Source organism: Oryzias melastigma, linkage group LG4 (genome assembly GCF_002922805.2).
Source record: "Oryzias melastigma strain HK-1 linkage group LG4, ASM292280v2, whole genome shotgun sequence".
NCBI classification, from domain to species: Eukaryota; Metazoa; Chordata; class Actinopteri; order Beloniformes; family Adrianichthyidae; genus Oryzias; species Oryzias melastigma.
In genome coordinates, this window is record NC_050515.1 from 27640017 (window position 1) to 27655288 (window position 15272).

Sequence of the window (15272 nt, forward strand, 5' to 3'; positions counted from 1 at the left end):
CAAATCACTTTATTTACAAAATGGGTTCCGTTATCCGTTATCACTATAGATTTTTTCAGGTATTCCATACCTGGAATAATGTCTTGACATAGCGCTTTAGCCACTGTCATACCATCTGGTGCTTTAGTAGGACATATTTCTACCCATGAGAAAGCATCTATGATAACCAAAAAAAATTTCTTCCCTTCACTTTGTCTCAGCTCATTGAAGTCCATATGTATTATTTGAAAATGGTATTGCGGCGTAGTGAATTTTCCCCGCTTCTGTCTCAAGTTCTTGCTGCTCGACCTTTTCTTGCTTTATTTTTTGAGAGCAGCCACACCTGGCTCAGCACGCTACGGCGGACGACGGCCCTCTACCCGGCAAGCAGCGACTACCGAGCCCGGAAAGCCCTCCTAACCCGGACCGCTATTCCCGGTGAGCGTAAACCAGCGCTTGTTGTTGTAACATGATGCCTTCTACCTCTTCGGCTCCCAGCCCTCTTTCCTGTCCCACTTGTCATATGTTTAGTCAGGATCCCGCCTCATTTAATGAAGACAATGGTCGTTGTGTTAACTGTAGTCTGATCTCAGACCTGTTATCCAGGCTCGAACAGCTGGAAGCGCGTCTTAGCTCAATGGAAGCTAAACCAGCTAGCCATGTTGTTGTCACTCGGAGCGCTAGCCGCGCTAGCAAAGCTGACTTAGCTAGCATCCCACCGCCCTCTCAGCAGCCGAGGAATCCCCAGGATGAGTTTGTACCGGTGGGGAAAAGGCACAGAGCTAAACCTAAGCCCGCAGAGCGCCCGGAGATCCCTGTATGTAACAGATTTTCTCCCCTCAGTAACGCACCAACTGAACCGAAAACCCTGGTCATTGGCTCCTCCGAGGTCAGACACGTAAAGCTAAAGGGAGCTACAGTTAGATGTTACCCGGGAGCCAGAGTTGGTGACATCGAAGGAAACCTCCGAATGTTAGCCCAGAGTAAGGCGAGGTTCCGTCGGGTCGTAATTCACGCAGGTGGCAACGACGCCCGACGAAGACAATCAGAGATTCTTAAACTAAACGTAGAATCGGTGTGTAAACTGGCTAAATCTGTGTCAGACACAGTAGTTTTCTCTGGTCCTCTCCCAAACGTGGTCAGTGATGAAATGTACAGCCGCTTTTCATCTTTTAACCGCTGGCTAGCTAAATGGTGCCCAGAAAATGGCGTTAGCTTTGTGGATAACTGGAGCATGTTTTGGGGAAAGCCCGGCCTCATGCGCAGAGATGGCATTCATCCCAGTTTGGACGGAGCGGCTCTTCTGTCCAGAAACATTTCTGCTAGCTTTAGCCATGCAGCCTGACAACTCAGAGAGGAGACCCGGGGAGAGAGCAGTAGTTTAAAACTCTCCCCTGAGCGGCCTTTAGCACCGATGCTAACCCCAAACAGGGCTAGCCCAGCAGCTCCTAGTGTTAGCTTATGTACTGGAAGGCAAATGAACGGAATGAATCACAGTAACAAAAATTATGATGTCATTAAATGTGGGCTACTAAACATTAGATCAATTTCCTCAAAGTCCCTATTAGTTAATGAATTGATTAATGATAATAAACTTAACCTGCTAGCTCTAACAGAAACCTGGCTAAAACAGGATGATTATGTTCGGCTAAATGAAGCAACCCCCCCTAGCTATAATAACTATCAGAAATCCAGGATTACTGGGAAAGGAGGTGGCTTAGCAGTAATTTCAGAGTCATGCTTGATCCTTAACGTTAAAGTTAAACACATTTATAATTCATTTGAGAGCATTGTACTGTCTATAAATCACCCAAACAGAAAGACTCAAAAAGCAGTTTTATTTATAATTATTTATCGCCCTCCCGGCCCGTATTCGGAATTTTTATCTGAGTTTTCAGAATTTTTATCAAATATTATTTTAGATTCTGACAAAATCATAATTTCAGGAGATTTTAATATTCATTTTGATGATTCCAGTGACTGTCTTGGAAACGCATTTGCGGCTTTAATAGAAAATGTTGGTTTCACACAAAATGTAAATCAACCTACTCACTGTCACAAGCACACCCTGGACCTTGTTTTAACTCATGGAGTTGAGATTAGCCAGCTGAATGTCCTTCCTCATAACCCCATACTCTCAGATCATTTTCTAATTACCTTTCAGTTTAAATTAGAAAATGCTACTGCTCCAATAAATAAGAAAGAGCTTAAACGAACATTATCTGACCGTTCTGTGTCCGAATTTAAACTCGCAGTCCAACCAATGTTTAGTAACATGTTGGATAAATATTCTCAGAGCACTTTAAGCCCCGTTGATAATGATCAGTTTGTCAATGATACCATGCAAGCCCTCAGAGGAACACTTGATGCTGTTGCCCCTCTGAAACTTAAGCTTGTTAGACAAAACAGAGTAGCACCGTGGTTTAACGCTGAAACACGTTCCCTAAAACAAATAACTCGTAAATTAGAAAGAAAATGGCGCCGTTCCGGATCAGAGCACTCTCTGAATGCTTGGAAATGTAGCCTCTTAAGTTATAAAAAATCCCTGCGTAAAGCGAGAACTCAATATTACTCAACTTTAATAGCAGAAAATGCAAATAATCCAAGATTTCTCTTTAGTACTATAGCCAGGCTGACCAGCAGCCACAGCTCGGTTGAACCACATATTCCTGCTACTATCAGCTCTGAAGATTTCCTTCAATTCTTTGATAATAAAATCTCAAATATTAGACAGAAGCTAAATGTGGTTATTCCCACTATCGACCCAAAGCAGGCAGAAGTCGTAGAAATAAAGGCATCCATAGAAACGTCTGTAACATTAGACTGCTTTACTGCTGTGGACCAAGCAGAAATAGCATCAGTTATTACGTCTTCTAAAACCTCCACTTGTCTCTTAGACCCAATCCCCACTAAACTTTTTAAAGAAATCTTCCCCCTTATTAGTGAATCCATATTAACCATAATAAATACCTCTCTAGAGACTGGTTATGTGCCTCAGTCTTTTAAATATGCTGTTGTTAAACCTCTTTTGAAAAAACCCAGCCTGGATCCTGACATTCTAGCCAACTATAGACCAATATCTAATCTCCCATTCATATCTAAAATCCTAGAAAGAGTTGTAGTAAAGCAGCTGCAGTGCCACCTACAGGACAATAATCACTTTGAAGATTTTCAGTCAGGGTTCAGACCTCACCATAGCACTGAAACTGCACTGGTCAGAGTTACTAATGACTTGCTATTGGCTTCAGAAAAGGGACTAATCTCTGTTCTTGTCCTGTTAGACCTTAGCGCAGCCTTTGATACCATCGACCACAGCATCTTACTCCAGAGACTAGAGCATGACATAGGGATCAGGGGATCTGCCCTCCAGTGGTTTGAATCCTATTTATCTGATAGATACCAGTTTGTTAATGTAAATGGACAGTCCTCTCATTGTACTAGAGTTAGCTACGGAGTCCCTCAGGGCTCAGTTCTAGGGCCCATTCTGTTCACGCTTTACATGCTGCCCTTAGGAAACATAATCAGGAAACATAGCATTAACTTTCACTGTTATGCAGATGATACACAGCTGTATTTATCCATTAAACCTGACCAGAATGACCACCTAGAGAAACTGAATTCATGCATCAGAGACATTAAGACCTGGATGACAATTAATTACCTCCTCCTGAACCCAGAAAAAACTGAGGTCATGATACTGGGTCCTAAACACCTGAGAGATGCTCTCTCAGATCAGATAGTCTCCCTGGATGGTGTAAATGTTGCCTCCAATTCTTCAGTCAGAAACTTAGGGGTTTTATTTGACCAGGATTTATCATTTAAGGCTCACATATCTCAAGCTTGTAAAACTGCATTTTTTCATCTACGTAATATAGCTAGGATCAGAAATATGTTATCTAAAAGTGACGCTGAAAAACTCATCCATGCATTTGTTACGTCTAGACTGGATTACTGTAACTCTTTACTAATAGCATGCCCGAAAAGTTCTTTAAAAAGTTTTCAGCTTGTCCAGAATGCAGCAGCAAGATTGTTAGCAGGAACTAGTAGAAGAGAACACATCACTCCTGTGTTAGCTTCTCTCCACTGGCTACCAGTTGAATCCAGGATCAAGTTCAAAATCCTCCTGTTAACCTATAAGGCTCTGAATGGTGTGGCCCCATCCTATATTAGAGATCTCATAGTTCCTTACCAACCAGTCAGAACACTTCGTTCACAAAATGCTGGACTGCTTGTAGTTCCTAGAATTTCTAAAAGTACAGTTGGAGGTAGAACCTTCAGCCATCAAGCCCCTGTTCTATGGAATAAGCTCCCAGCTCATGTCAGAGAGGCCAGCACAGTTTCTACCTTCAAAACTAGCCTTAAAACATTCCTCTTTGGACAGGCGTTCTGCCAGGCTAGCTAGTAATCAGAGAATATTCCCTCTCATGTGGTCCTTGTGAGGCTAGATTAATAAATTAATATTGATGCGTTTAAATATAAATTTAGATTTTCCATCAGGGTTATTTTTCAGATCAGCTCTGGGGTTCTGTTCTCTATTCTCATCTACTTCTCCTCTCTTCTATTCTTTATTATTTATTGTATTTAGTTCTCCATGCTTTTGTTGGTGCAGTTCCATTCACATGTTGTTCTTCTTTCCCACTCTCCTCTGGGGAGCGGGAGAGATTTCAGATCCCCGGTGGATCGCCCACGCTCCCACTCTTGGCCGTGGACCACGCCCCCGACACCATCCTGCATCTCTGAGTGAGAGTGATTCCTGCTGGGTCGTCTGTCCTCCTGCTCCTGGTCGTGGACTGCACTTCTGCTTCATCTTGACTATGGACTTAATCATCACTCGTCCCTCAGCTCCATCTGAATGAACTCTTTTAGATACATAGTTGTAGAAGCTAATTTTTCTTTAACTGTTCTGGTATCGCCTGTCCGTCCTGGGATAGGATCTCTCCTTCATGTGGGAATCCCTAAGGTTTCTTCTTTTTTTTCCTGACTCTGGTTTTTTTTAGGAGTTTTTCCTTACCGGGAGGGAGGGTCTAAGGGCAGGGATAACCAGTTTATGTAGTCTGTTTAGTTTTTAACAATTGTTTATATTTTGAAGCCCAATGAGGCAAATTCTTTTGTGATTTTGGGCTGTATAAATAAAACTGAATTGAATTGAATTGAATTCTCTTGTGGATTGTGCCTTGTACAAGTCAAACATGCCCCGCAAAAACTATTCGAGTCAATATGGAGGTCACATGCTTGTTTACAGGCTAGTATGTAGCTGAGAAACAAAATAGTTGAACTTCAAAATATCCTTTTAAAAAAACTGGAAAAAAAACTTAAATTACCCAGAACAGCTAGCGTTTAAACATTAGTCTAGCTCCAAAACAGCATAAAAAACATAAAAAGAAAAGCATAAATTAACCAAAGCAGCTAGCATGCAGCTGAAATATTAGCCAAACTCCAAAAATAGCCTAAAAAATCTCAGCAAAATCCCAAAATAGTTCAAAAAGCTACCAGAATGACAATTTTTAAACTTTAAAACCGTAACTTTTTAATATAATTCTGAATAATATAAATGCAGGAAGATTATTCCAGAATAAATCAACTTAAACCTCAATTAACTTTCAATATTTTACTCTCCATAAAAATATATTTTGTAAAATCATAAGCGCAAGATAACATCAGGCCATTTAATGACAACTCCACTTTGAAAGCATCCGCGGGAAACATGGTGCAAGGTTACCGTAGCAGCAAGTGAACAGCCCTCTTAAATGTGGGCGGCGGTCAAGGCGACGAGTTCGGTCACTTCTGACACCAATTGTAGCGTCCCTCCAAACTGATGCACCAAAACTCAAACGCGTTTTAATGCTCTTTATTCTGGTTACTGTTGGCCGTAACCAACGCCGTACAACTTTGCAGCAACTTCAGAACCGAAACAACCGGGAGAGCGCTTCTAAAAAAAAACTTTGTCATTCCCTCGCACCAGCACAGCCCTCCCTCTTTTTCCTATTCAGCCAATAGCTGCACCTGTATTATCATCCGCCTTCCTCTTACACTTTTTGGGACAAAACATGATGGTAATAAGAGATCAGTTATACACATTCTGGCCGGGGTGCGTGGCTTAGCACAACACCGGCTCAAAGATTTAGTCTCCTGACCATTCCACTCTCATAAGTTCCAAGGTTATCAACAGTTATCCGTAAAGTGGCGGTCACAGCGAGTTGCTGGCAGGTCTGTGGTGCTCCTGCAGGTAAAATCCAACCACTTCTGGTGTGAAGATGTCTCATATACTCAAATTCTTTTGGAAGTTTACACACCTAAACCTCTCACAGCCAAATGAGCTACAGGACCCACTTCTCAGATAACAATGCTTTGCTGATGACCTGTGTGCTCCACAGGGGAAAAGTGGGTGTGTTCATTATAGTCCAGGGGAGGAGCTTGCAGTACAGATTCTTCCTGGAGGGAGCTGTTGGCATCGATCTTACATCAGCACGTTTCCAACCGCTCGTGTTCGTGGGTATGGGAGGGGCTGCTGCAGACAGTGCAGGTTTTTAGATTACTCTTAAATACATGAAAGAATCAAAATGCTGCTTTGAGGTTCTTTATAGAGAGGAATGAACAGTAAAATGCATTTAAAACCTCAAAAAGTAGAATTTTCATGGTAGGGCCCCCTTAAAGTCAGGACAGAGTTCAGAAGCACTCTCTTCAGGCTGAGAGTAACACAACTATGTTATGTTTAGTTTAAAATTTGGAAGAATGTTGAATGACAGAAATATCCACATAGAAGCTCTGATTAGAAACCTTATAGAAAACTTAGAAAGCTTTCAAACTAAAGTTAGGGTTGCCCTTGGATCCGTGGTTTTCTTTGGATCATTGTAGCGGATACATGCTATATCTTAAATTATAGACATATTCCGCTGCGAGCAAACTGGTTTGTTCTATTGATGACGCGCACCAATCACGTAAGTTTGAAATTAAGTTTATTTTTACGTGTTTTGACTACATTTGATTTCGTTAGCAGTAGTTTAGCGGTCAACAAAAATTGTCCAAACACAGCTCACCCGCTCCAGCTGGCGTGCTCACCGTGGCTAACAGGTGAACTTATTAACTAATCACCGCCGTCACCTCAAGTGACACGCCCACCACCCAAACTGTAAACATCCACCATCTCCACAATAGTTTTGGCACCTACAATCATGGAAAGGATCTTCCTTTCACTCAGATCAGAAAATGAAGACGCCACTTTTGAAAAGCTGTTTAAAATCATTTATTTCTTCTCAATTGTGGGCAGCACAAGCACGCCGGTTTGTGCACGTGTCCATTCTGAGCTGCATTCGTTCAGTCTCAAACGGTTCTGCTCATGAAACTGAGCAGAACCGGTTTATGCACGGTACCACCCCCAAATGATCCCAGCACTTTGTTCCTACAGATGGATCAGACGAGCCTGACGTGTCAGTCACATCACATCACTGCAAGCCGACCCATCCAAGCGGAGGCGGTCCAAACTGTGAGGACACTGGGATCCCAGTCTGCACCAGAGCGGATCCAGACGTTCCCCCAGGTGCTAGGAGCAGCTCATGTTCTCCAGGTGTTGCTCCTCTGCTGCCATGGCAGCAGCCTGCAGGGCCTCAGTCTCACTCTGCAAAGGGTTGAGCTGCTTTCGGTCACTGTGCATGTTGTTTTCATGCCGCTTCAGATCGGAGGCCTGAAAGTACAGAGGGACTGTGAGCTCAGCAGCACTGTCTGTCGGGTGTCAGTGCTCAGGTGAGGATTACCTTAGCAAAGGCTTTGGTGCAAGATGGACACACGAAGGGTTTTTCTCCTCTGTGTCTCCTCTCGTGGTCCTTCAGGTGGGACTTGTGTTTAAATGCCTGCAGACAGACAGGTGAGGAAAAGCCCTGGCGGGAGACAAACAGGTGAACGTTTGGTGAGCTTACCTTCTCACACATCTGGCAAGCAAATGGCCTCTCATTGCTGTGAACTCTTTCGTGCTTCTTCAGGTCTGGTGCTCGAATGAATGATTTCCCACAAACCTCACACCTGTAGGGTTTAAAGCCTGTGTGGATCTTCAGGTGTTCTGGAACGGAGAGGACAGAGCCAAAGACACAACCTTAGTTAAGGTGTAAAGAAGGCACAGAAGTAAATAGTGATATCTACCCTTTAGATGAGCGTGGGTAGTGAAAGCTTTGGTACAGATTTCACAGGTGAAGGGCCGCTCTGCTGAATGAAGCTTCTCATGTTTCCTGAATATAGAAATGGAGGTAAATGTGGGTATGCTTGCTAGTGAGACTTTCCACCCTTGCTCAGCTGAGCACATACCTGAGCCTGCTCTCATCCAGGAAAGTCTTCCCGCATGCCTGGCAGGCCAGCTGCTCTCGATGTCCGTACAGCAGGTACTCAAACTTCATGTCACCAGCCGCCGTGGACCAGCCAGGGGCTTGCTCATCTTTCACGTCACCTATGCTGTCTGCAAACGCCAGTGTCTGGGTGGCGTGATGCTCTGTTCCCAGCTCCTTGGGCTCCGTCTCCATCTCTGATACTGCATCCTGGTCATAGCAGGCAACCTGGTGGAAACGGGTGGAGTAGAGCGAATCTCTGCAACACACAGTGATGCTGTATGGGGGTGTGGCAGACCCTAAGAAAGGGGGCCTTAACACCGTCTGCTTACAAGGGTGGGTCTTACTGGCAAAATTTAAAATCATTGAATTCAACAAGAGTTTGTCTTAAATTTCATTTTGAACCGTTTGGATTAAAAAAAATCTTCAATCTTCAATCTTTTAAGCTGAATAAAGTGAAAGTTTTAATCTTGATTAAATGTATATCCAGCGTGTATAAAGCGCAATAAACAAATACTTTTATGTCTATGGTACATGTATATAAACACACACACACCTACAGATATATTCATATGCACCCATACAAGCATGCACACACACTTACTGTATAAATAATTTGCATTTCATTTTAAATAAAGCTGGACAGGGGATTGGAAGGAAGGAAAAATATTCCCACCTCTTTACACATTTTGTAGCCGTTGGCTTTTCACATATAAATTAGAGATCGACCGATATGGTGTTTTTTTTTTTTCCAAGACCGATACGATATTGATATTTTAAGTCTGGGAGGCTGATAGCCAATATTTAACCCAATTTTCATTTGTAATATTTATTTTTAAAAAATGGAAACATGCTGTTACATGCCATTGCTTTACAGCATTTGGGAAGCCTTGATATTAGTGATGCACGATATTGACTTTTTGCAGAAACGTTTTCTCTGCAATGACATGTTTTAGCATTTTGTTTATGTTTAAAGTTTAACCATGTTTTGTTTTAATAACAAGGCCTCAAGGAGAAAATGTTTTAATGTTGAATATATAAATATGTGTGTGAAGTACTTTATATGCTTATTAAACATATGATTTGAAGTGTTTCCAAAAATTAATTTAGCTTTTATCTTGTTTTTTGCTGTCTTTTTTACTTTTTACTGACCAAAATAATTATCACAAAACTGTGACACGATCCAGAACCATGGGTTTTGTGATCCGTCACAGCCCTCCTGGGAATGTTTTTAAAAATATAAAAAATTGTCATTGGGGGACTTTAAGCACCAACATTTTCCTATAGTTTATCATTATTGTAGAACTGTGTTTCAAATAAAGAGCTTTATGTTTATCAGTTTGTAAGTTAATCATTTTCATGTCTTAATGCTGATATTGACAGCAAATAAAAATGAAAGTGACCATATAAAAGTGCAGGGTTAAATCTAATGTGGTTGAGAAGGTGGGTGCACTGAACTTTCGTGCTGATACACCTAAGAAAAAAAAAGTTAGTTATAAACTAGGGCTGTCAGATTTGTTGCGTTAATCTGACATGTGCTTGATGGCGACAATTTTTTTGACGCATAAATCGCGGATTTTCCTCATACGTGCCTTTCCATACCGTGCGCGGGCGTCCCCCCTCTAACTCACTGGCTGCTCCAACTAGATCATGGGCGGGTCTCCAACCACCGAGCTGCTAGCTAGAACCGGCCCGGCGCCAGGACGCGGAGAGCTCCTGCACCCTAACCCGGCTCCGGTTCGCGTCCAGTGCCACGTCTGGTGGTACCGGCTCGCGTCCAGTGCCACGTCTGGTGGTACCGGCTCGCGGCGGCAGTAACAGACTGTCAAACTATCCACAGAGTATCCCGCTTTTCTCAGTCTTTAATGTTTTAAAAAACAAAAGTTCATTGGAAATGATAAATCTCTATTTCATTTATTACTGTAGTTCAGCAGAGGAGGAAAAGATTTGGTCCCGACAAAAAATGAACATGAAAGTGTTATGGAAATTTTATTTTTGATGTTTTTTATTTTACTGAACGTTGATTGAAGTTTAGAATTTAAAATGCCCTTCACTTGTACTTGGGCTTTTGTTAGGCACTTTATGTTACAGCCTTTTATTGTTAAGAAAGTTTATCTCAATACAATGTTACAAAATAAAGTATTTCTGATGAAAACTATTAATTTTGTCATTCTTGTTTTCATAATTAATGTAGAACTGCTAAATTCCACAAACCACACATTTTTTTCCTAAAAAAAAGGCCACATATTAATTTGTGATTAATCGCGAGTTAACTAAAAATTAAAAATTTTAATCGCCTGACAGCTCTATTACAAATATTTGGTCTAGACCCCTGACATGGAAATTACTCACACAGCTATGTACCTTATGCACGTCCTCATTGGTCAATTCTTTCAAGATGGCCTCCTGAACACGCAGCGCTGCACTCGGAGACTTGTCAAGCTCCTGATTAGCCGATGTCTCGACGAGTTCATCCCCTGAGGGTGTGTCATCCTGCTCATCCAAAACCTGAATGCACACATGAACGCAATCAGAGAACTGAGCCAGAAGCTCAGAGTTTATTGATTACTGCTCTCATACCTCTGAATCGGCTGCAAGCTGAGCTTCAGGCGGCAGCGCCATCTTTACTATGTCAAACGGAAACTTGTCCTTTTCTTCTGAAGACACATCGCGTTTCTACATGGAAACAGGCAAACGGTCATCCCAGCTAATGTTACTCACCTGAGTTCTTTTGAAGGGTGACTGAATCCCTGTGAGGCGAGTTACCTGTGAGCACAGCTTGTCCAGGAAGCGGATGCCGAGGATCTGGCCTGAAGACATCATCAGGTTGACGTCCCTCTTCTTGACAGAGATCTTGGCTGTGTACATGTAGTTCAACACCTCTTCAAAGATATCTGAGCGGATGAAGTCTATCTCAATGACAGATGAATTGTCCACCTGAGGACAGAGCATACAGGTGAGCTTTATGGGACAATGCTGCACTGCAGGACAGACAGTGGTTGTGCATACCTCGTGTTTCTTGAACAGCTTCTTGAAGTAGTTGGAGCAAGCAGCAAGCACGCAGCGATGTGCCCGAAACTTAACGTCCTCGACAACCACAGCAATGTCGCAGTGCTCCCCCTCCAGCCGCTGCTCATTCAAAAGTTTTAGAAAGATGCTCTTGTGTTCCTCATCCACGTATTTCACAGTCTCTGCCATCTGGAGAACACATCAGGTGTTCACATGTCAAGCTGGATGGTTCAGCTGGCAACAAAACAAAAGAGCAGGGCCTGAAATTCACTGAGTTCAATGGGGGACCCCCCTTTACTGGGTTCTCATGGGGGATTTACACACTTTAGGGGGATATTACTATTGAACCGGGCAACAGTTCTTACGTTCCCCAGCTAATACCTCATAATAACACATAACACACATAACGCTTTAATTTGATCCATCACTCTCCCTTCTGTCCTATAACGGGGTTGTTTTTGACTCCATGCACAGTACAGCTAACATACAAGTACTTTGTCTGGATGTGCTACTCCCAGGGATACACCTACATGAAAGTTTTAGGGCTAAGCCAAATAAAGAAAAACGCTTGACGGAATACTGAATAATGACCAAATATCAAACGAGGATGTTGAGTTTTTCTTTATTTTTTAAAGGTTGCAGTAATAGAATACATTTGGCATACCTCTTTCAAATAAAACAAACAAATCAATATTGTATCATTCATGCCTTTCCAGTAAGTGTGCTGGTGCTTTTCACACAAGGTGAGACCTCAAACAAAACATCCATTTAAATAGATTATTATTATCATGAAGTGTCTGCATACAACCTCATAGACTCCTACGCAGCTCACCCAGGGCCACAACAGATTTGTCAAGAACTGTAATTCAGCTTCAAAAATTCAGAAATGCAAACCATGGCATCTGAGATCCCTTCAAATAGTTTTACAGACAAAACTCTGACAACTGTCTTTGAAAACCCCAAATAAAAGCCTGAGAAATGTGAATGTGCCGAGTGCTGACCTCTGCTGTACACATTCAGCATACAGATCTTTCATTGCTGTAAGCACTTTGAAATATTTCCACATAGACCATATTTTAAAGTGGGTGCTAGATTGTTGTTGTTGTCGTGTTGTTGTTTTTTGTTGTCTTTTTCCAAATATCTGGCCAAATCCATCCGGTTGCTGAATATTTGGTTCATCCCTAGATACTCCTTCTGTAAGATTTAATTAAATGTCCCCAAGAAACAAGTTTTACATTTCTACAGGGGAAAGAGCAGAAGAGTTATGCTTTCCTTTTGCATATTTCCATTCTAATGACAGATGTTTGCAGAAGCACCTTTCTACCGGGGGTCTGGATCCCCAGCAGCAATGAGCCTCTAGAGATCCAGAATCCAGATGTTCTGACCCGGACCCCCACAAAACTTTTCTTTCAGGTGAGAAAGGGCGGGATCCCATCGGATCCCTCTGGTTTCTCACTAGAACATCTCCATCATCCCCATCCGGACTCCTTACGCCGGGCTGGGCCTGTTCCGGCTCCGGTTCGGTCGTACTCGTGAACCACGCTCCTGCTATGAGCGGCGCGGCGCTTCACAGCTGCGCGTGCACAAAACCAACTGAGGAACCTGTAGGCGCGTGCACATTCTCAAAACTCGTGCGCCTCTCTTACTGCGGGCACGCGCCAAGGCGCGTGCATAACACCTGATCCAGAGGAAACGAGCGGACGGGCGGGAGCCGCGCGGAGGCGACTTTCTGCAGGGACTCGGATCGTGTTCTGTTCCAGACGTGTAGAAATGAACCATGCTGGACCGAACCAAACCAAAGCGGAGTCGGTTCTTCTGACCCGTCAGAACTGGGCCAAACTCGCAGCTTTCAGCAACACGGCGGCCGCGTGCCGCCGCCCGCTCTAGCACGGCGGCTGCCACGGAACCAGAACTCCAGGCTAATCCAGGGGGTTCGAGCTGATCCTGCTCGGCCGGTGCTGAGGACCCGTGTGCCGGAGCGTACGGCGGTAGAATGTTGAGTAAATGGCGGCCTGCAGCACAAAATGGCGTTTTCCTGAAGGAGCGGAACCGCTGCGGGCTAAACCCAACACAGCCGCGTGGACGGGAACTGCCGCGTGCTGGCTTCGCGGACCTCCTCGCGGACCCGCAGGCACGTGAGCGGCGGCCACGAGACGGAGCCCGTGCAGAGCATGAACGGATCGAGAGCGCGCAGACGGTCGCGCCGAGCCCGTAGGCTGATGAGGCGCGGGGCCGAGGCTTGTGCTCCTACCGTAAGTCAGGCTGCCGGGTTCGAGGCTCCCGAGCGGACCGGGCCGAGCCGGACAATGGCTCCTGTTTGTTCTTGTTGTTGTTTATGACGACGAGGACGAGCACAGACGGAGGCCGTGCTTCGCGCCTGCTCGCACAAACTGCGGCTGCACAGGCAGCGCGCCAAACGTCCAGCATGTGCGCATGCGCACTAGCAGCTCACAACAGGCCGCTGTTGTCGCCACAATCTGGCTTTAATTCGGGTTTGTGGGTATGATTTCTCACCGTGTGGTTTTCTGCAGCTCTCCAAAGAACTACGCGAACAGAGGAGCATATCAGGAAGCAGCCAGGTTCTGGACGAGCGGTAGACGGTTCTGGGAGAAGGTTTGTCAACCTCTGTCGCTCCTCTGTTTGGACCATTGACTGTAAGAGAACTGGACTGAGCAATCCTTCCCTCCCTGCATTTTGAATCTGAAGTTCCCGCTAGCTCCAGAGAGCCAAAATGGGCTATGCACATAATGACCCAATGTATCGCTGCCTGATCCGTGTGCAGAACTCGATCAGTCCGCATGCTCGAACCCGAACCACACATCGCTTCCTTTCTTTGCCAACCTTAAGACATTGGTTGCGTCTGACCCCACAACCCCTAACTACTACAAAAAACTATCGTTCTGGACTATATAGTGTACTGGATGTTAAAGGTAATTTGGGCACAATGCTCACTACTTCTATGACGTCATTGAATTCAGGAAGTGAAAATCGAATAAATACAAACATTTCACTGTGTTTACTTATGACTCCACTGTGTTCTGGTCGTGAAAATGTGGATGGTTTATTCAAAAATTACATTGAAAGTTTTTTTATGTCCCAAATTGTTCGACTCCATTGTATTGTGGCCTATTGTGGTCTGAGCAGTGGTGCATGCTAGGTTTCTTGCAAAGACTCCTGGGAAATTTTGAGTGGACTCAATTTTGGAATTAGTAGATTCTAAAACATTCTAAAAATAGCAAACGTACTATATAGTACATTATATTGGGGGGGATTCGGACACAACCTTTATCAATAAACTCTTCACTGTGATGTCACACAAAATGGCGACAGGGCCGTCAGCGGGATATATAACTTCTGCTTAATGGATTTAGATCGGTAAAGCGAAGAAGTGAATGCTTTTTAAAACAATTTTGCATATATAATAAAGGGTAATCTTGCCAATTTCAACATAAAAATGTACAATATTTATTTTATAAATGTCCTGCTGAACTGTATTTTTACTTCCTCTCTCAGATCGTTTCCAAATCTAAATACAAATGTTTAGTAATCCTGTTGGATGAATAGGTGTTTTATTGAACAACATGAATTTCTATCAGCTTTTGTTCTGATCACATTTAAAATACAAGGAAATAACATCAGCCAAAATAGAAACCTTTAGAATAATATCTGCTCAAATGAAAGGTTGATATTTTCAATGAAACATCCAATTTTGGAAGATATAAAACTAATTTGTATTTAGATTTGTGAACGATCTAAGAGAGGAAATGAAATTACAGTTAAGCAGGACTTTCATAAAATAAATAATGTAAATTTTTCTGTTGAAATTGGTAAGATTACCTTTTATTATTTATGTAAAACTGTGTTAAACAGCATTCAGCTGTCAGCTTTACTGTTCTAGAAGCGAACACCGGAAGTAAAGATTCCTGTTTCTGGCCCTATAGTCATTTTTTCCTGATGTCACAGTGAAAGGGG

General features: G+C 43.3%; 1 protein-coding gene across 3 annotated transcripts; it reads right to left on the reverse strand.

Moving 5' to 3' along the window:
• Positions 1 to 7207: 7207 nt before the first annotated feature.
• Positions 7208 to 14368, reverse strand: zbtb14 (zinc finger and BTB domain containing 14). 3 transcript variants are annotated; one of them, XM_024258674.1, is made up of 10 exons: positions 13552 to 14368; positions 11301 to 11489; positions 11058 to 11228; positions 10872 to 10967; positions 10656 to 10799; positions 8275 to 8519; positions 8113 to 8198; positions 7893 to 8032; positions 7731 to 7826; positions 7208 to 7660 (listed from the first exon to the last, which is right to left on the reverse strand). In XM_024258674.1, the coding sequence occupies exons 2-10, from the start codon at positions 11487 to 11489 to the stop codon at positions 7520 to 7522; spliced, it is 1308 nt and encodes a 435-aa protein (XP_024114442.1). In that variant the 5' UTR covers positions 13552 to 14368; the 3' UTR covers positions 7208 to 7519. The 3 variants fall into 3 exon arrangements, with proteins under 3 accessions (XP_024114442.1, XP_024114444.2, XP_024114443.1); XM_024258676.2 differs by having other exon boundaries at positions 13815 to 13979; XM_024258675.2 differs by having other exon boundaries at positions 11301 to 11534; positions 13815 to 13946.
• Between the last annotated feature and the right edge of the window lie 904 nt (positions 14369 to 15272).